We start from the raw sequence: 19,282 nt of genomic DNA, 5'->3' as shown, positions 1-19,282 counted from the left end.
TTAGATCTGATTAAGTATTTACTTCGTGGAGTATTTTACAATTTGTTTGAGGTTTTGAAGTCTACTTTTGCTTGAGAATTATTTTACTCGAATTAGTAGAGCAAGTTATATCTTTTATCTATTTAAAAATTATACAATCCACCGAAGTAAAATAATACAAATGAGAGACGCAATTTATTCTCAAAGTCGTAGATGAATGAGCATTTTGAATTATACTGCGGAGCGCCCCCTGGATGGTTTCCGAATCTCAAAATTTCCGAAACCGTCCGACTTGATGGCAATATCAAAATTGAGGGTTAACAGACAAATTTTCTAAAATACTCTGATAATCAAGAGCTAAAATTATGGGAAGCGTATTCGAAACTTCATAATATTATATCGTGTTCAAAAAATGGCGGATGAACAGGAACTTTTCTTGATCGAGTTTCTAGTCGAAAAGGTTAAAATCCCAGTGATAAGGGCAATGCAGGACGATCTATTACCTGCGTGTACCTGTGTCTCCTTTCAGGTAATTCAGCATTTTATTAAACTGCCAAATAGATCATCGACTAAACAAATTTTCACCAGTCGCAATCTTTACACATGTAAACATGTTCCTATATATTTCTTTAATAGGTAAACAGTTTTTCACTTTTCGCTTTATCGTAATAAAATAAAACATTCAATCCTAGCAATTTCGTTAAAAAGTACAAACCCGTTAAAAATTCTGTTTTAATTCAAAAAACCTATCGAACCTACACTAAGCATATTTTCATAAATAAATCCGCAGATTCTTAGCCTGCCGCCAGTCGACATTTGCCAAGAAGCCCTGACAGATGGCTGCGGTTGCACCGAAGGCGACACGCAGGTTTTCAAGAAAGGCAAATCTTGTTTATTCGCGTTGCCATCGATCGTTCTCCAGAGACCTTTAACCACGTTCCCCATAAAACTATCTGTCTATAAGAAACTACCACCTGGAGTGCTACCAGATGTGATGCTGGTTGGCTGTCATCAAATCGAGGCAAAAGCAATAATAAACGCCGTATTGAGCCAACAAGTCTTCAAAATACCGAATCCTTGTCAAACGATCAAGGACACGTTTAAAATTACTACGGCAACGGGACAATGCGTTGGATCTGTGACAGTTTACATAAGAGCTTCCTGTTTCGGCAAGAAGATCATCACCCAGTTTCAAATACCACACAATAGGAAACCATATCTGTTTAAAGGGGCGGACGACAGTCCTGTTTTTCAATGCAAGAAGATACCCTCTGAATGCTATACACCAGCTCCATTGACGTGTACCTGTACGAAGAAATGTATCGATGGTAGTGGAGAGTCTACAGGAAGAACCTGTTGTGCCACACCGATCGTTCAGACGTCTTCGTGCCCCCCCTTGCCTAAACCTCCTGATTATGGTCCACGACCGTGCTGCGCCTCGCGTCAACCATCCTCAGGGTACTCGTTTTTCTCGTTTTGCATCCTTTTTGAACAAGATTAGGTTCAATGATCTAATAATCCAAGAGTTAAACGAACAGCTGTGCAACCAGTTTGATCATTCGTGCGTAGTCATTTCCTCTCTTTAATATCCCGGATTCTTACGTTTTAGTATTCTGAATTTTTACAAAATCTCCACTTTAAAAAAACTATTTTTTAAATATCAGTTTATTTTTGGTTATTTCTAACTGCCCTTTGTTCTTTTCTTCTTAATTTCTTACACTGTCTCATATTACTAAAATATAATCCAACTTTTTAGACGTTAGATTTTTTCTGCACTCTAGGCAGACGAGAAGCTTTAATCGCTCGTGACTAACAGAAGGATGAGCTAAAACTAGAGCAGAGAGAGGTTCGTTTGTTCGAATTGGACGCGTTCGAAAGCGAAAGCAATTCAGCTAGATCAGTTTGCCTAGACTTTAGTCACGTCTGAGTGCATTTTGTTTCATTCCAGTGCCATTACTTTATCTTTGATGTCCATCATAAAAGAAAGATCTTTGTCGCAACATTTATTCACTTATTTAATGGGACTGCAGCAATAAGAAAATAGATCTATTTTCCAGTAATTTGAATAAACTAACAAACACCAACTAAAAATCAATATACTTTTTCAAACGTGATATAAATTCAAGATAAATTCAAAATAAACTTTTACGCTATTTTTCTCCCCCAATAAGTACAATTCAAAACATCGAAACTCTGCATAATTACTGCAAATTCTTCAATTATCTTTTACTAAATAATATACGAGCTTCTTTTATCTCTTTCTAGGAAACAATGTCCATGTTCGCCGAAAGCCCGACGGAAAGATCAAGTAGCTTCCCCGTGTTGTTGTTCTGAGCCAATATCCAGTTTTCGCGCCATTGCTCGTCAACAAGCAGCTGCAGGAGGGAAATGTAGCCCGTGTGCAAAGCCAGCTCCTTGTTCACCTTGTTGCGGTGCTTCCTCCCTATCGACAGGACCCAAACCACACGGTGATTTGCTTAGCAAGGAGACCGTGAAAAAATGTGGATGTCCTGTAAAGGAATACAGTTGCACCTGTGGTTAACAGAAATGAAAAGAAACTTTTCTTTTCTTGGAAAACAGTAGAAACTTCTCCGTGATACTTAGGAGGTAAAGAGGTCAATGTACCAAGCGAACAAGACGGATGATTTTATTTTATTTGTGTAAGTATTAACGTCATATAAAATTCATATAAGTGGTTATTAAGGATCGTTATTTGAAACAGATCGTTATTTAAATTTATTAATTTATTCGAGAAATTACAGGGAATTAAATTTTGTTTTATAGACCTTCAAGGCTTTCCTTAAAATGAATACGTGCGATATAAAATAACTCGTTGAAAAAAATCGAAGAATCTGAACACGTGTTCTTATGGGAACAATCGATGAAAGTGAAATTGTTTCTCAATAACTAATCGCTTTTGTTTCAACACCCAACCTTCAAAAACTATCCATATTTCCTAACTCAAACACACATGGAACAAAATTGTCCGTAGTCATGATAAGCATAACAAATAACGAAGCACACAATCCGAACCTGAGCAACCACTACTTCTCCTCGGTAATCAAAAAATATTTTTATCACTTCCTATCACTTTCCTATGATTCAATGATATACCACTTGAGAGTTAGGCTACCCATACTTCTATTAATTTTTTTGTTATTGGTTTTATATTCTCTTTTTCAGTTAATCTCTCCATACATATTACTCAGAATTCTAACCGAAAATACATTAATAGCCCTCCAATGGGAAGCGATATTCGTTCACGCCTTCTTTAATCTGAATAATATCACGAGAAAGATATTACCGACTATTAAAGGAGAAACTTTCCCGCAATTAAAACGGCCGGAGGAAACAATTAGTGAGTCGTGTTGGGAAAAGATAAACATCGGGAATGTAGAGAATCTGAAGACAGTGGAGCAAGCTGGAAAAAAGAAACGCACTGGAAAGAAACTTCATCGGCCTGTGGAGAAAACACGGATGGACCAAGCAGGAAAAGCACAACGCGAAGCGGAAGAAAAGGAACGTTTGCGTAAATGGGAAGAATGCTGGCAAAAAAAGTTTGAGGCTCAAGAAGAACGCGATAATGCCGAATGTTGCGCGGGCAAAGATTTATGCGTGAAACCCAGAACACAATCGAACATTTGGATCAATGTAACTAAGGATCGATCCCTTCAAGAAATACATATGTTCATCAAGTAAGATTTATTTGTTTATTGTTATGAAAAATAATTTAGTGAAACGAATAATTAATTTCCACAGGCACGTTCCAGTTCCAAAGCCAAAGCCTCCGCCTCTGCCACCGCCGAAAATACAAAAGACTCCGATTATTTCACCAATGGAAAGAATCGTGAAGCAAAGAGTTGACAAAATGAGCGGTACGGACAAGAAGATGAAGAAGGGGAAGAAGAAGAAGTAGCAGTAAACGAATCCGACAATAAGCGATTCCTTTGCGATCACTTTGCTCGAATATCTTTCCTTTACATTCTTCTTCGCTACGCAAAAGATACGTATTTCTCTGTTTGTCGAGGCATTTGTAAAAATACATCAGAGACCATGGCGAGGATGGCGTCGTGACACGTTATTCTCGTCGTTCAGTGCCCAGTTCGGCGAAGTACCAAAATGGAAATAGTGAAGAAATAAGAAGAATCTAACTGATGAAACATTCTCGCTGCCTTCAGTTTCCATTTTCCTGTATTACCCTTTTGTTAATTATCAAAATATCTTACACGTTCCGCTTAGACCATTGAAGATGCAATAAAATATTTTGTAGAATGTTCACTCCACAAGTTGAGGATTTTCTATGCTACTTTCCTTAGTTAAACTATCCCATCTACCATTTTAACTGAGATAGTAAAGTAAAATTTGCTAAAGTTTTCCAATAAATATAATCAATAGGTGTTCTAATCTAATATCTATGGTCGACAGTGTCCGCCAATCATAGGAAATTTCATCTCAAGATACAAAGAACATGGAAGAAAAATTTAAATCGAGAAAAGAAAAAAAAAAGAAACATTTCTCCAGCTAAGTTGATTCATGGAAAACGATATGTTCGTTGACATGAACCGCGGAGGAAACAAGCGGTCGGTGTGCAAACTGCAAGGACATTGCACGCGAGGAGTTATTCCTGTCCCGCATATATGTACGGCAAGGGATAAGAAGGGAAGGAAGGTGGGTGATAAAAGGTGGCGGAAAGAATGAAGGCAGGGGGTAAACGTGAGAGAGGAGGGACCACGAGGATGAGACTGCGCGTGCTTTTCTCTCTTTCCTCCGCCACCCTCAGTGCCTGCCACCGAACGACGAACAGGGTTGTAAGCCGATATTGTCGGGCAGGCGCATTGGAAACCGGCGACCAGCCGGGAAGGAAGATAACAATAAAAGAGCATATATAATCGCGCCTAAACGCACGTTAACCTCGCGGCCTGGCTGGTTGGCTGGCTGGCGCGTCGCCTCTCGAAATGTAAGCACAATGCGTGAGAGTAACGTGAAAGTGAAGCACGATCGAAAGTGAAGTACAGAGAGCACGGGAAACGTGTTTGTACACCCTGATAAAGCCTCTTCGGCACCTCTCTCTCGACCACGGCCACACGCACATAGGGATCTCCCCCGCCAGGTGGTGATCCGATATTTCTTCGTGGAGATAATACGGTCGGTCCTCCCGATTTTTTGTCGTTGTTCCGTGTATATCTCGAGGGATCATGAACAACTCGCCGCAGAATACCGAGGTGGCCGGGCAACAACACCGTGCCGGCGTTGAGAACAGCGACGAGGAGGAATGGAGTGGTGTCGTGGAATGTGTAATGTTATTACATCGACTCGTGTATCGAAAGAATGATTTTTATTTGCTGAAACAGCCTTCCTCGAGCAGTTTCTTGTTGCCCATTTCGAGTTGTTTTTCGTGGTCAAGGAAATTCTGTGGATTGCACAACGTGTGTTGAATCTTATTATCTGATTCTTAATTATTTTTTTGTTATTATTGTTGTTACTGTTCGTCTGTTACCAGATTTCTTTTCCTCTGTTCCCTGTTGGTAGATGCGTCTGTTGATTTTTATTTTCCATCTCCCACGCGAGTATTTTCCGAACATGCATCATTATATGTGTATCTTGGGTTACGTTGTTTTCGTTGCGACGCTACATTTAGGATGTAGATTCGTTAGAAGTTTAGTTAAAAGTTGGTTTAATTTATCGGAACATGTGTTTTACTAGTCAAAGTATGTGCATTGCTAGAAGATGATAATAGATGCTCCTTTGTTTCGCGCTTATCGTGAGTTTACCATGGTGTTGCGCTTTTTCTTTTTAGGCTGTGTTGGAGAGATCAAAGTCAGATCGAGTGACACGGGCGGATGAGGACAGACGTCGTCGTACCATCATCGTCGAGAAGAAAAATGGCACATACGGTTTCACGTTACAGGTAACGTAACCGTTTATCTGCTCGTACTTTCTGCAAGGTACATAAAATATAACATCTCTGTGCACTCCTCTTATCAATAATTACACCTTCACTGTAACTATCTTTGTTTCCACAAATGTTACAGTAATTTCTTCAGAAAGTTCGACTCTTACAAGAATTAAAATTCGTTTGAAATATAAACATTGTAATCGATTCGCTTGAAATTGTACAGAGTTATGGGATACATTACAAGAGGGAGCAGGAAATCGAGATGGTCACGTACGTTGATTACGTGGAATACGATGGACCAGCGTTCAAAGCGGGAATGCGGGAGGGTGACGTGATACTTTCGATAAACGGCCACGAAATGGACAGAGCGGATCACAAGACACTGGTTAATTTCATAAAGAACTGTGATACCAGAATGCGAATGGTTGTGTCGTTCGAAGACTGTGTAAGAAAGGTAAATATCGAGAAAGTGTATAGCCACTTTCTAAAACTTTAATTTTCGTTTAAAAAATAGAATGCACTTTAGCTATTTACTCAAACATGATATTCGTTATTGTTTGCCAGGTGGAATTACATATGCGCTATATCGAATTACAACGTGCTCTTCAATCACGACTCGGTGAATTAGAGAGACTCTGCGAGAGGGAACGGTCTATTCTCATGGGTCGATGGAAAACCCATTCACTGCCAGCACGCAAGAGAACGCCTAACAGTGTCATTACGAGTAACCCCAATCAGCCATCGCCGTCATCGAGTTTCAATTCTTCCACGATTCAATGTTGTCGGCCTGCTACGTCCACGGAACATCTGTTACTTTATAACGTGGTATCCTATATAGAAACATCTTGTTATCTATTATATATTATATCTTAGGTCGATTTAATCTTTGCAACATCGAAGAAAATAACAAACACTTTTAACTTTTTATAGTTCCCGGATGGACGACCATGTTTAGTTCCACGGAACACCGCTTGTCTAGTAGCAGTAGGGCCTCCCCGTTCGCGAAGCGATCACCACCACTTCCTCTCAAAGATGTCAAGCGAATCAGGAGTAACCGTTTCGTCGAGACATAGCTATCACCAGGCAAACGGGATGAATAGTACGCCAGCCAAATCGAAATCGCACAAATCGTGTCAACAACAGCAACAACAGTCTAATACCAGCGGAGATCCGCTTCCTCTTCATCCTCCACCCCAGAATAGCCTTTGCGTTGCTTGCATCTCGAGCGCCAGTCGTCGCAGGGAACAATCAGATAGCGGTAGTTTGGACGCGTACGACTTAGCAAGTCCTTGCTGTGATCCAAATTGCGTACCCAGTCGTAGACGTCGTGAGAAACAACGGAGAGCGAGAAACGAACAGAATCATCATCAGCAACAACAACAACAACAGCAGCAGCAACAGCAGCAGCAGCAACCAGCCCAGCATCATCATGTACAGCGAGAGCAATCGCAACAAACGCAACAACAGCAACAACATGGTGCGCACAGCTGCTCGCGCACATCAGGACACAGTCTGCATTCTGTTACTAGTAGCGATATCTCGACCGCAGCCGAAAGCGTAGCCTCCTGTTCGACGAGCCTAAGCACGGATACCCTCTACTGGGATCCAAGCGTACATCAACGACCACCGCCGTGCCTTCAGTATGCTAAACCAAAGTCCTGGGACAATCTAACTACCAAGGCGTTCGGTGGCTACGGTTTCGGATACGGTTATTTGGATACAGCTACTATAAAAACACATAGTGCAGAGAGGCCTGGGAAAGGCGCTCATGGACGAGCAAAAACGCCTACTGGAACCGTTCAAAGGAGAACGAGTAGCGGTACTACGTATTCGGGTAGTTCTAACAGACACTTTCAGCCAACCAAGTCTACCGAAAGTTTGTTAATACCACCGCCATATCAAGGCGAGCTAGACGCAAGTCTGAGTTGTGAATGTCTGGATGGTCCAGCTCCGCGGTGCATGCCGGTGATCCAAATAGAGAAGCACAATCGACAGGAGGAGGGTGGATATATTATCAGTACGCACACTCAAGTTCGACATCGTCGATCCAGCCATTCGGATGGGAAATTAAGGGCACTAAATAATTCCGAAGTGACGCGTCTGTAAATCATCCTTCTCATTGAAAACTGTATTCTAATAAAAAGATACTCGTATAATTATCGTATCAAATTCTGGACGAAACAGCGTGTATCTAACGTATATCGTATGTCGAACTTGTTCCGTATTTAAACCTTTGTATTCAGCTTTATATCGCAACAGTTAGTAATTGTATTCTCACCGAACGATAATGGAATGGACCACCGTTTTTGAAACTTTTTCGAACAAATGCGATTGGTTACGGGTTTGATTGACTAAACTTATCGTTTGATCAACGAATGGTTTCCTAGCGATGTTTCCGGACAATATGATAAGGGATATCATCGATGTTCATGGCGCTTTTTAAATCTTTTTTAAATTTTTATCGATAGTTGATTCTATGATTGGTTGGAAACAGTTTTAAACTGTGGCGAACGTTAATAGTAATATTATCGTTATCATGAAAAGAATAAATTATTGAAGCATATTTCTATATTGTAATTATTCTGTGATTCCTTAAAACTTAGGAGGTAAAAATATATAGAAATTCTTTCATGGAGACGATACCGAACAATTACATCGTTTTTTATGAAGCTTTTTATTGTAGACCTATTCTTTGATTTATAAATATTATATTTATTTATTATAATATAAATTTATAAATATTATATTTTATTATATTTTAGTTGATGTACGTTCAAAATTGTAAACAAAGTTGTTTAAAAAATTCCTATAACTTCATCTTCGTACTGTTACGCGATCGTTCAGGAACTTGGGGAATTTTAGACTGAGTTGTTTGCCGTAGAGTACAAAAGCACTTAGCTCGTGTTTATGAAATTGAATAACTCGAAACTAACAGTTAATCATATATAAAGCAAGCGATATACACCTTGTCAATGTTCTTTCCTATGTTAACAAAAGTAAAAAGATAAATTCGAGAGTAATTGTAGTTATCACTGATAAATGATTTTGACGTTTAGTTTCTTTTCTTCATTGTCTCGGCCACACTATTGTTCAAATTCATATTTACCGCGCTACACGAACTCATAAAGCTGCATCGATACTCACTAAGGCGGTTTTCCCTATTTGCGGAGAGTGGGGAATGTGCTCATGTTGTATTTTGTGATCGCATTGATCATTAGTTCGAGCATAAATGCGCAACATTTCAAGAAACTGGAAATTCAAATTTCAATTTAGCTTGTTTACAAATGGTCAAAATCTATAGATATAACAAATTTTCATTATCTTCGTTTGGTATTTAATTTTGCATATACTCAATGATTTCAATATGTTTTGCAATATTTTTTATAGGATTTGTAAATAAATAAAACATTACTATTTAGAAATAGGAATGACTAAAAGATTAAGAATATGATTTAACAAATTTTACAACAGTATATAATTTATCACAGTGAAAGAAAATATCAGCCACAGTTTGATAATGAATATTAACAACTTTATTATAAAATATTAATCTAACTATCTAGACATTAGTAATTTGTTTTTTAAAAAATTGTTAATATCTATTGCATAAAATAAATAGGATATATTATCAATAATTTTCACAAATGTTTTTTATTAATTTCATTATTTATTACTATAGAATTATACATCTATTGAACGTTATATAAAATTAATTTACTAAATATATTTCGTATATCTGATGAATTATCAATACTTTCTTTGATAATATAAAATAATCTTAGAAACCATAGCAAAGAAACAATATAATTATCGAGAGTATTCTGTTCCAATACATAGTTTGCTAATTTTTAAATAAATTGTGCGTAGTAAAATTATTTAGGACCTGGACAGTTAAATAATTAACAGTAATCTTTTTATTCATATATCAATCGCCACTTTCGTGTAATGACCTAATTACTTTTTCGCATATATTACAAATTTTTATCGCATCTCTCTTCTACCTTTACAAATAACCAAACTGCATACAATCTATCTAATCAACCAGGTTCTATTCATTCATACATATTCCTGACTCGCTCTTACTCGATGAAAATAAGATTGCGCTTATATTATAATAATATTAATAAGGTTGTATTATATGTATTTTTATACATTATACGTATGTATATGTATACGTAACCTATAAACACAGCTCGACACTCGCTTAGGAAAATTCTGCTGTCCAGAAATTGAATCATGAAAAATTAACATGGAAGATAAGAAAGTTCCCTTTCTTGCGAGACAAATGAATGAGTAGAGAGTCTCTTATTCTGAAACATTCATAGCATGTTACGCATTTATGATTTTACGATTTTTCATAACTCAATTTTCGGACGGTTTCCTCTAGATTTCTTTATGCAAATATCGAGACCTGGTAATATGATCATGGTCTTTAACCAATCAGATGATGGATAAAGCAATATGGCATCGTACTAACCTATAAAATACACTCAAAATGCTCAGTTTTATGTATGCATAACTTTTGAATCGCTAGATTCCTAGACAAAAATGTTATACTAAAGTTTCTTTTATTTTTTCATGTACAAAAATCCCATCCAGTTTTACTACAATTTCCACTCTATCCTGTATAAATAGGTCTCTACATTCGCTAGAGGAAACTATCCAAAAATTGAGTTGTGAAAAATCAACATGGAATACATGAAGGGTCTCGTTCTGCAAGACAGACAGAAATGAGTAGGGTATCTCTGTCTCTGTCTGAAACATTTACAGCATGTCACGCATGTGCAGAACGAGAACCTTCGTGTCTTCCATATTGATTTTTCATGACTCAATTTTCGAACGGTTTCTTGTATGTTTACAATATAGAAGTGTCCAAACTTGCTTATATGACCCTGGGGTGACTCCGAGTATACGCTATATAACTAATTTCATTTTATTATTAAACCATAACCATGTTGTATAACTTAAAGAATATAAAAAAAACAAATATATTTGTTTATATTCATTCATATTCTCTCATAATATAATATAATATAATATAAGTGCACTATATTAAATACAACAACAGATATATAATATTTTCCCAATTTTTGCGTCGAGATAGTAATGCTTACTTCCATCAAAAGGATATAACATTTTTTTTATTATTGAATAAAATGTTTCTAATAAAATCTGTATTAGTTTATACGATATTTTTTTTATTTTTAATGTTAATTCTCTTACTCTACATACTTGGAGCTGCTCTTTACATTACGGATTTTGAAGACAATACTTGTGATATGACATATATGTTTGAATACCCACAGTATGTGGTATGTAAGCAAAATGAATATTTTTAATAGAATACTATAAAGAATACCATACTAATCTTGTCTGTACTCTTTTTAAACATTATTGTTAAATAACATTCCTTATAACTTTGACTCGATCATATTTCTCTCATTTCTAATTCTATTAAAATTTAGTAATAATAGTTTAAAAATTATTATTAATAATAATAGTAATTTGACATTGTATATAATACAGTTATATATTACAAGACATTTATACATATATTCATACAAATATTAGAGAATCTCTTTGGATAATGAGATACAAGAACAATATCCAAGATATAGATTATACGCCTATGGAGAAGGTTTTGTTACCGAGAAGCTTAGAAGGATGTACTTCTCAGGAATACCAGTACTTTTTATACCTGGCAATGCTGGATCTCATGAGCAAGGTTCTTAAAATCTGTTAAAAATTATGTCTTCGTTTGAATAATTGTTAATACTTCTATTGTTTCTAGTAAGATCCCTTGCTTCTGTCAGTTTGAGGAAAAGCTTAAAAGATAGGACTCCATTTCATTTTGATTATTTTACTGTTTCATTTGGCAATGATTATTCTGCTTTATATGGAGGTATGAATAAAAAAACAATTTTGTTGAATAGTTAGTTTTATTGTTGTCTCCATAGTTTTTCAAATATTTATACTTTATTTAAAAGATTAGAAAAAATAAATGATAATTTATTAATTAATTCAAGGTGTATTAATGGAAGAGACAGTATATGTTTCACACTGTATACAAAAAATATTGAGTTTATACAAAACTAACATAGATAATATTGTGCTCATAGGACATTCAATGGTAAATATAATAATAGTATACTTATTTTAGTAAAGATATTAAAATATCTGTTCATTTTTTTAGGGAGGTATTATAGCTAAAGGTTCTATTGTAATGACACCAAGTGTAAATGCTAGTGTTGCAAGCATTATTATTGCTTTAGCTACTCCTCATACAGCTACTTTGATATTAGACCACACTTTTGCCAATTATTACCAGAATCTAGAAAAACGCTTAAGTGAGATAAAAGATGCAGGGACAAGTGTAGTATCAATAGGAGGTGGACCACGAGATATACTTATAACTTCAGCTCAAATTCTAGATCCTACAGCAGATATTAATGTTCTTTCTAATACTATGCCAGATGTTTGGAAATCTACAGATCATTTGAGTATTTTATGGTGTAAACAATTAGTACTGTCTGTTGTACGTTCATTATTTGATTCTGTTAATTGTACACAAAAACCACCTAAAATTTTTTCTACAGCTAAAGAAAGAATGCAAGCATTATCGTATCACTTTTATCATGTAAGAAAATATTTTAATGTATCTTTAATAAGTTTTAATGTACTTTTAATAATAGCATTTAAGCTAACAATTAATTTTACAGCGTACTTCTGGAAAAAAATTATATTCTTATAAAGAAATAATACAATTTGAACCTAGTAATGAATGGATAGAGAACATTCAAAGGCATTATGTATGGACCAACAGAGACTTGCCTAAAAGAACATCTCCTATCTATCTTATGATTAGATTGAGTGGACAACCAAATTATTTAACTATTGATACCATTAATTTAGAATCCAAAGATTGGTTATTTGCGTGTACAGCATCCAATATACAAGGACAATCAAGAGTTTGGTAAAGTTATATATTATTGTCTTAAAGCAAAGATTACAAAAGCTCATCAAACTATTATTATAAAATTCTATTTTTAATTTAGCAATTGGGGTTGGAACCTGACAAACAGAACAAGAATTTTACCAGATCCTTTACATCGCTTAAGAAAAACTGTTGACTTAAATTTTCAAGAGATAAAATACCCCGATGTAACACATATTATAATAAGGATTACACCGGACAGTTTAGAAAACTATATTACTATAAACGTTGATTTATATTCTTACAATACAAGACTTGTACCTATTAGGAGTACTTTACCTTTACTAAAAAATTTATTTATAATACCTCAAACCAAAAAAATGTCTAATCTTGGACATGTTAGATACTATGCCAATTTTGAAAGCGCCATGGATGTTGTAGCTGTTGAACTTAAAGCATTTGAATGTACAGATCCAAAACATCATGCAATAGTTGAATTATTAGAACCATGGGGTATTGTAGTTACACAAATTCAATTTTTTACGGTCGTGTGAGTATAACTAAAGTAAATTTGCTTTTATTTTTAAAATATTTTATTACAAACAATTTTAATATTTTAGGGATAATGGGCCGAAATCGATGAAAGTCCAGACTGGATATAAATATTCCAACGTTTTTCCAAAGTTAAGGATAACTCTAGATCCTGCATGTTCTTACATAATTAATATTGAAGAAGGTGGAATTATAGATCGAATATCTTGTATCGTGAGGGATCGCTGGTACCTGTTGTATACAACGATTATTAGTTTACTTTTATTGTTTTTATCTACAAGAATTAATCATGGTCTCAAACAAACTCCAATAATAGTAATTACAATATACCTCTCATATTGTTATAATTTAATGTTTGAATGTTTAGTTGCTTTAGCAATTGTTTGCGTATTTACCATTGGATTATGCTGTTCCATTATATTTCTTGGTTCAGTAGCTCATAGTATTGCTGTGAGGTAAGAAACTTTAAGTACATTAATGCATATGTTGATGTTACATAAAAACTTTTTGAATAAATCTATTGATTTTCCAGATTTCTAGCTCGCGCAATAGCCTTTTCAACAACATGGTCAGATTGGTTGCTTGGTGGATTGAGTCAGTTACCTTTTATTACTGCAATTCTTGTCTTATCTTTAATCCCCGTAACTTGTGGGGGTTTAGCTATGCTAATTTCAGTTTTTCTTTATTTTTTAAATTTGACAAAAATCTATGAAGATTATTTAGAAGAACTATTAATGGCTTCATTACAACATTTTAATTGGATACGACGATTCAGAAATACGAAAAATAATTCAGGAGAACATGATGATACAAGACAAAAAATATTCAATCATCTTATTCTATTTATACTTTGGTGTTTTACTGCTATTCCAGCTGTACCATCTGTACTTGTTTGGGCAAAAAATTTCAGGTTTGCAATTTATTATTTTGGTGTATAAATTTAATCGATCAATCATCTATCATTAATTTCTGTAAACTTGTTCTAGTTATGATATGAGACTTTCTTCCGAAGATCCTTTGTTACTTCAAAGTTGGATAGTTTTAGTAACATGCAGTACAATGGGATGGGTGCAACTTCCTTCCAATAATTATAAAAATCGATCTCAAATACTATCCAGTATATTATGTTTCTTAGGTTGGGTTGTACTTTTAATGGGAGCAGCACCTCATCCAGCTTTTTATCAATATTATATACCACCTATTGTGGCTGGAGCTATTACTATTATTGCATTAAATGTAATTTTTCTTTAAATTTGTTTTTATTCAATTAATACTGCTTACTTGAAAAAGAAACAACGTACATCAACTTCATATGCGTATAAATGTAATATAGTATATTTGCCTATAAAAATATTTATTTTTAGAGAATGTATAATATAATATACTTAACAGAATGAAATTTAAGATAGTGTGAAATATATTATTGTAATATATACTATATATTAATGTCACTTTCTATCTTCTCTCATTGTGTCTAAGGTATAGGTCTGTTAGGTGAGAGCCTTACTGAAGAGTTCACACTAGCAGATCTTGGACGAAACACTCATTTTCTATATATTAATGTAAGTAAACACAGTTAAAAATATCACAAAATTTTTTATTTAATTATGTAAATAATTGGGAAATATTAAAATATTTAATTATACGTCAAACAATAAATTTATTATTTATCAGAAAAACATATACAGTTTTAACACTCTTATATGACCTATATTACTTAACAATCCATTTGAAGGTATTATGTGTACTATTTTCAATATTTCATATATAAATACACAAATTCATCAACTAAAAGAAGTATTTCTCAAAAATTTTGATTTGTCAATCTTATTTAATTAATCAATGATTGCACATGTATAAATTAAATACATTCTATTAATATAAAAAAGAATTAAGTTTAATTTCATATAAATATATGATGTAGTTACTGTTGACAAGGCAATGATATGCACATTTACATAAAATAACAGGACCCAAAAATAATCGTAATATAGATGTAATTATTTATCATAAAAATATGGTGGTGACCTAACTTTACATATTAATAATATAATGCCCATTCATTTTCTTGCAAGAATGTATCTACTACTTCCTTCATTGCTAAGTTAGGGATTAATTGATCCTGAGTTAAACGAACTCTAGTAACTGGGTCAAAATGTCCCACCCTTTGTAAGTGTTCTTCAATGTCTTTTCGTTCATATGTAATTCCACTTGGCGTTATTACAGGTTCTTGCAAAATTTCGAAACTAATTTTACCACATAAATAATCAGGTACTTCTCGTTTCTGTTCCATATATTTATAAAAATTGCAAATAATATATAATTATTTTAATTTATACATAACTAAACATGATTAAAAAATATAAACTCACCCTTCTTCTTTCATCTACTTTTGCAAATAGATCATTAAGGTGAGCCATATACATATCTCTTTTTTCTTCTACCTCTTCTTTCTTTTTTGTTAATTCAATAGACAAAGCTTCCCCTTCACTTTTACCATCTGCATCTTTAGCTGCTTCTTGCTCCTTTAAAGCTGCTAAACTTCGTTCAGCATCTTCTACTATCAATTGATTGAGATATGATTGTAATTCAATATCTTGTGCAATTCTCTGTTCTTCTCTCAATTGGAAACAACGTTTTCGCGCTTGCCTTAAAATGCTGGTCATATCATCTCCATAATTTAGCTTTTGCTCCTTGGCCAAATCCACAGCTATGTTGTGGTAGTTGTTTCAGATGTGTAACCATGTGAAGGACAAGTTTCACATTGTCGTAAAAACCATGAATACCATAAAAAAGAATATCCATGAAATACTTCTGTATAATTATGTTCTGATATATATACATAACATATTATAGTACTAAAAATATAATATAGCGCAACTTCTTTAAAGATACATAAATGCATAAATATGTAAATACACAAATGAGTATATTGCCAAACTATATTAGAGACCAAATAAGATTCTTTCCATTAAAAGATACTCTGTAGAATGCAAATATGTAATATTTATTTTTGATGAATTATGAAACTGATAAAATGGTTAAATCATAAACGTTAGTCAATTTCGAGATATTATTCGTATAATTTATAATTATTTTATATAGACTATGAAATTATCACGGAATATTTACCTACAGTGAAATCTTTGCAAGAAACATATGAGAAGAAAAAGCCAGTGAAATTCCTAAGTAAAAATATAGGTACGTACCTCTCTGTAAATGTTTAACAGCTTCATCAAAGAGTTCCATTTGAAGAAGAGCTAGACCCAAGAAAAAATGACCCTTCACCAGACATGGGTCAATATCGAGAGCACGTCTGCAGTCTAGACAGGACGATTCCCATCGTTTCAATTTCAGGTTACACAGCGCTCGGTTCGTAAAGTATAGTGCTTGGGTTGGATTTTTAATCTGCAGCAATGAGATGCAATGTCGTAACTTGCCTGCATAGATTCATAGTGGCACTCACAATTGCTTTGGTGTAGCAGTGCGCAGCATCCTCGTATTTGTGAAGATTGAAAAGACGATTTCCTTCTTCTTTTAATTCTTTGTCCGAAAGGTTGGCGGTTGTATACATCTTACTCATCTTGGCAACAAATCTTGTGCCTTATTGAACACTCTTCTACATATGAATTCTCGTCAAATTATTCACGTAATATTTCTTACAGGAAAAATTAGTCGAATTGTCAACAAAGTAATATTCTATAACCTTAACCTTAACCAAATACGTGCTCTTCCATCTTCCTGGAGAACTTGTCAATCATCGACTAAAGTGTGACAAAGAAGAATGTAAACAAAACTGAAGAAGCTACTTTCCAACATAAAGCTGGGTTTTCAAGGAACGTTTGGGTATGAAAATATTTCAATACAATTTTTTAATATAATATTCCTCTTTTTTGTATATCTTCTTTATTTATCTTTTTCTCAAGTTAAATTTGCACTTTTCGTTCCATTTTTCTCATAATTTTGGAAAACGGAATTTAGATATGTATACATATAATACGTCACAATTTGTTACATGTATTTTTGCAGTTTATTTGTTATTTATATCGATTTTATAATCCTTATGTTATAATCCTAATGTTATAATTCTTAGTTACAGAATTTAAACAACTTATATAATTAATTCAAAGCTGTATATACATAACATAGTAATAGAATGTTTAATGAAATCAATAAATTTTATTTTTCTTAAATTATCCTTTATTTAGCTTATATAGTGTGAATTACTTCTTCGTAATTTTGATTAATTTACTCTATATAAGATAAGATAAATATTTTATACTTCTTATATTTAAAAAATGTATCTAAAACATTAAATTTTATTTTGATTTGTTCATTTTCTAAGATAATTATTATTTTAGATCGCTCTAAACTATGAAATTAATTGGCCATATGTATACATTTTAATCATTCTGTGTAATGCTATGCATCACCGATTTTGGATATGCTGTATACACAAATAGGTTTGTTTGTTGCAAAATGTATTTCATGGTTCACAACAATCCCCATTTTGTGTTTGAAAAATTCCATTAATTTTTTTGCAATTTGTTTATTATTTTCAGATACTTCTGGATGCTCTAAATAATCATTTACCTGGGAGAACAATAAACAGTTACAGTAACAAACTATTTATGAGCAAATAATAAAAATTACCTTCATCCATCTGCAATCAGAAATTTCTTTTTCACATTTTTTAATATTGATATTAATAGGTGATAAATAAGCAATCATGTATATGTCAGAACAGCCAAAGGCGTAACCATGAACGTGTCTGAAACCCATTATACATTTAAAAGTAGTTTGAACACCTGTCTCTTCTAAAACTTCTCTTTTTACAGCTTCTTCCAAATCTTCTTCTACAATAAAATAAAAAACTGATAAAAAATTATTATATATTATATATTATATTAGAAACATGAAGTACATATATGATAACAGAAAGATTATTAGCTATACTGTACTAATTTACTAGTTTATAAAAAATTTGTATACCTGGTTCCACATAACCACCTGGTAATTTCCAAATAGGTGGACCATTTGCATATTTCTCTTTGATAACTAAAATTTCTTTAGTTTCCTCATTATAGACAAATCCTCCGACTCCTAAATTGGTGTGTGCATAGTGTGGAACATTGCATTCCTCATCTTTAACTAACCATCGATAAAGCATAACATATTCTTGTTTTGCATGATGAAATTTGAATCCTTCTTTCACAAGTAACGGTATCCATTCTGATTGTGGTAAATGTACACGGAACCATATTGTGCGTTTTTTATTTTCTTTCCATTTTTGTAAAGATGCTACAAAAATTATAATAAACAAATATTAATTTCTAACAAAAATTTTTGTCAAAGTATCTCAATTTTGATAAAATAAGTAATAATTTATAAATATGTTTAAGAATTATTATCATTTTATGTTATAAACCTGTAAGACGACGAGCGAACACTTCAGATGTACAAACTTCGTCATTTGAGTCAATAGTTACACCATTGTAGTGATCGTTACATCCATTAAAACACTTTGAAGCCATAATTATAGAAGGATTGACGCAATGTATTTTACAACGTAATATAGGATAAAAAACAATACGATATTTCGCTAAATATTGTTGTTTTAGCACCGTGGAAACGTAACAGAGTTTTGGAATTACGAAACTGTACATTGGAACATTCACGAATCTATTTTGAAAAATTTGTCAATAAAATGTTTTATTACCATATCTTACAAAGATTCATAAATATTGTCGGAAAAAGTTTTACGTAACATGATTGAAGCTTTTATTTTGATACGTACAATGTTAATATTAAAATAGTCAAACATTCTAACCTAATACTATTTTTTATCTATTTATTTCGCATCGTCCGCAGACCTTACACTTTCAAGATAAAAAATTTTGCAATAGTATGTTATATAATTC

General features: G+C 33.5%; 5 protein-coding genes and 1 long non-coding RNA gene across 15 annotated transcripts; 4 read left to right on the top strand and 2 right to left on the bottom strand.

The window, feature by feature from the left end:
- Positions 1-42: 42 nt before the first annotated feature.
- Positions 43-3,302, top strand: LOC117160701 (uncharacterized). 3 transcript variants are annotated; one of them, XM_076622444.1, is made up of 4 exons: positions 43-508; positions 770-1,437; positions 2,245-2,639; positions 3,163-3,302. In XM_076622444.1, exons 1-3 carry the CDS (start codon positions 392-394, stop codon positions 2,519-2,521), a joined length of 1,062 nt encoding a protein of 353 aa, XP_076478559.1. In that variant the 5' UTR covers positions 43-391; the 3' UTR covers positions 2,522-2,639; positions 3,163-3,302. The 3 variants fall into 3 exon arrangements, with proteins under 3 accessions (XP_076478559.1, XP_076478517.1, XP_033197527.1); XM_076622402.1 differs by lacking the exon at positions 3,163-3,302 and adding an exon at positions 2,742-3,147; XM_033341636.2 differs by lacking the exon at positions 3,163-3,302 and adding an exon at positions 2,764-3,146 and having other exon boundaries at positions 44-508.
- A 1,395-nt stretch (positions 3,303-4,697) lies between these two features.
- Positions 4,698-8,438, top strand: LOC117160695 (uncharacterized). Of its 5 annotated transcripts, none has more exons than XM_033341627.2 (5): positions 4,698-4,936; positions 5,777-5,887; positions 6,099-6,329; positions 6,440-6,700; positions 6,806-8,438. In XM_033341627.2, the coding sequence occupies exons 3-5, from the start codon at positions 6,138-6,140 to the stop codon at positions 7,979-7,981; spliced, it is 1,629 nt and encodes a 542-aa protein (XP_033197518.2). In that variant the 5' UTR covers positions 4,698-4,936; positions 5,777-5,887; positions 6,099-6,137; the 3' UTR covers positions 7,982-8,438. The 5 variants fall into 5 exon arrangements, with proteins under 5 accessions (XP_033197518.2, XP_076478167.1, XP_033197516.2 ...); XM_076622052.1 differs by having other exon boundaries at positions 4,828-5,273; positions 6,440-6,697; XM_033341625.2 differs by having other exon boundaries at positions 4,828-5,273.
- Positions 8,439-10,748: 2,310 nt separating this feature from the next.
- On the top strand, positions 10,749-14,954 carry PGAP1 (GPI inositol-deacylase). Of its 3 annotated transcripts, XM_076620961.1 has the most exons (11): positions 10,749-11,187; positions 11,447-11,600; positions 11,667-11,777; positions 11,902-12,005; positions 12,069-12,512; positions 12,595-12,848; positions 12,931-13,359; positions 13,430-13,816; positions 13,894-14,271; positions 14,348-14,597; positions 14,841-14,954. In XM_076620961.1, the coding sequence occupies exons 1-11, from the start codon at positions 11,032-11,034 to the stop codon at positions 14,844-14,846; spliced, it is 2,673 nt and encodes an 890-aa protein (XP_076477076.1). In that variant the 5' UTR covers positions 10,749-11,031; the 3' UTR covers positions 14,847-14,954. The 3 variants fall into 3 exon arrangements, with proteins under 3 accessions (XP_076477076.1, XP_033197513.2, XP_033197514.2); XM_033341622.2 differs by lacking the exon at positions 14,841-14,954 and having other exon boundaries at positions 14,348-14,613; XM_033341623.2 differs by lacking the exons at positions 10,749-11,187; positions 14,841-14,954 and having other exon boundaries at positions 11,456-11,600; positions 11,671-11,777; positions 14,348-14,613.
- A 42-nt stretch (positions 14,955-14,996) lies between these two features.
- On the bottom strand, positions 14,997-16,962 carry STUB1 (STIP1 homology and U-box containing protein 1). Its single transcript, XM_033341639.2, has 4 exons — positions 16,828-16,962; positions 16,571-16,769; positions 15,734-16,071; positions 14,997-15,645 (listed from the first exon to the last, which is right to left on the bottom strand). Exons 1-4 carry the CDS (start codon positions 16,942-16,944, stop codon positions 15,403-15,405), a joined length of 897 nt encoding a protein of 298 aa, XP_033197530.1. The 5' UTR covers positions 16,945-16,962; the 3' UTR covers positions 14,997-15,402.
- Positions 16,963-17,069: 107 nt separating this feature from the next.
- On the top strand, positions 17,070-18,704 carry LOC117160708 (uncharacterized). The gene is made up of 3 exons (XR_004464861.2): positions 17,070-17,207; positions 17,723-17,824; positions 17,924-18,704. It is a non-coding gene; the product is annotated as an uncharacterized LOC117160708 (long non-coding RNA).
- On the bottom strand, positions 17,634-19,252 carry LOC117160702 (uncharacterized). Of its 2 annotated transcripts, XM_033341637.2 has the most exons (5): positions 19,159-19,252; positions 18,790-19,043; positions 18,354-18,662; positions 18,015-18,217; positions 17,634-17,954 (listed from the first exon to the last, which is right to left on the bottom strand). In XM_033341637.2, the coding sequence occupies exons 2-5, from the start codon at positions 19,025-19,027 to the stop codon at positions 17,784-17,786; spliced, it is 921 nt and encodes a 306-aa protein (XP_033197528.2). In that variant the 5' UTR covers positions 19,028-19,043; positions 19,159-19,252; the 3' UTR covers positions 17,634-17,783. The 2 variants fall into 2 exon arrangements, with proteins under 2 accessions (XP_033197528.2, XP_033197529.2); XM_033341638.2 differs by lacking the exon at positions 19,159-19,252 and having other exon boundaries at positions 18,790-18,984.
- Positions 19,253-19,282: the final 30 nt, after the last annotated feature.

Source organism: Bombus vancouverensis, chromosome 1, assembly GCF_051014615.1.
Source record: "Bombus vancouverensis nearcticus chromosome 1, iyBomVanc1_principal, whole genome shotgun sequence".
Classification (NCBI taxonomy): Eukaryota; Metazoa; Arthropoda; class Insecta; order Hymenoptera; family Apidae; genus Bombus; species Bombus vancouverensis.
The sequence above is the reverse complement of the archived record's forward strand: the minus strand, read 5'-3'. Positions and strand labels throughout refer to the sequence as shown.

Coding starts and splice junctions, on each gene's coding strand:
- STUB1 (XM_033341639.2), bottom strand. CDS start 16,944: ATGAGTAAGATGTATACAACCGCCAACCTTTCGGACAAAGAATTAAAA. Junction 16,072..16,570: donor TGTTAAACATTTACAGAGAG/GTACGTACCTAT, acceptor ACCACAACATAG/CTGTGGATTTGGCCAAGGAG. Junction 15,646..15,733: donor AAGTAGATGAAAGAAGAAGG/GTGAGTTTATAT, acceptor TATATGGAACAG/AAACGAGAAGTACCTGATTA.
- PGAP1 (XM_033341622.2), top strand. CDS start 11,032: ATGTTTCTAATAAAATCTGTATTAGTTTATACGATATTTTTTTTATTT. Junction 13,360..13,429: donor ATTCAATTTTTTACGGTCGT/GTGAGTATAACT, acceptor TTAATATTTTAG/GGATAATGGGCCGAAATCGA. Junction 13,817..13,893: donor GCTCATAGTATTGCTGTGAG/GTAAGAAACTTT, acceptor TTGATTTTCCAG/ATTTCTAGCTCGCGCAATAG.
- LOC117160702 (XM_033341637.2), bottom strand. CDS start 19,027: ATGTACAGTTTCGTAATTCCAAAACTCTGTTACGTTTCCACGGTGCTA. Junction 18,663..18,789: donor GTTCGCTCGTCGTCTTACAG/GTTTATAACATA, acceptor TAATTTTTGTAG/CATCTTTACAAAAATGGAAA. Junction 17,955..18,014: donor CTGATTGCAGATGGATGAAG/GTAATTTTTATT, acceptor TTGTTCTCCCAG/GTAAATGATTATTTAGAGCA.
- LOC117160695 (XM_033341624.2), top strand. CDS start 5,175: ATGAACAACTCGCCGCAGAATACCGAGGTGGCCGGGCAACAACACCGT. Junction 5,888..6,098: donor CATACGGTTTCACGTTACAG/GTAACGTAACCG, acceptor GAAATTGTACAG/AGTTATGGGATACATTACAA. Junction 6,701..6,805: donor ATCTGTTACTTTATAACGTG/GTATCCTATATA, acceptor AACTTTTTATAG/TTCCCGGATGGACGACCATG.
- LOC117160701 (XM_076622444.1), top strand. CDS start 392: ATGGCGGATGAACAGGAACTTTTCTTGATCGAGTTTCTAGTCGAAAAG. Junction 509..769: donor GTACCTGTGTCTCCTTTCAG/GTAATTCAGCAT, acceptor ATAAATCCGCAG/ATTCTTAGCCTGCCGCCAGT. Junction 1,438..2,244: donor TCGCGTCAACCATCCTCAGG/GTACTCGTTTTT, acceptor ATCTCTTTCTAG/GAAACAATGTCCATGTTCGC.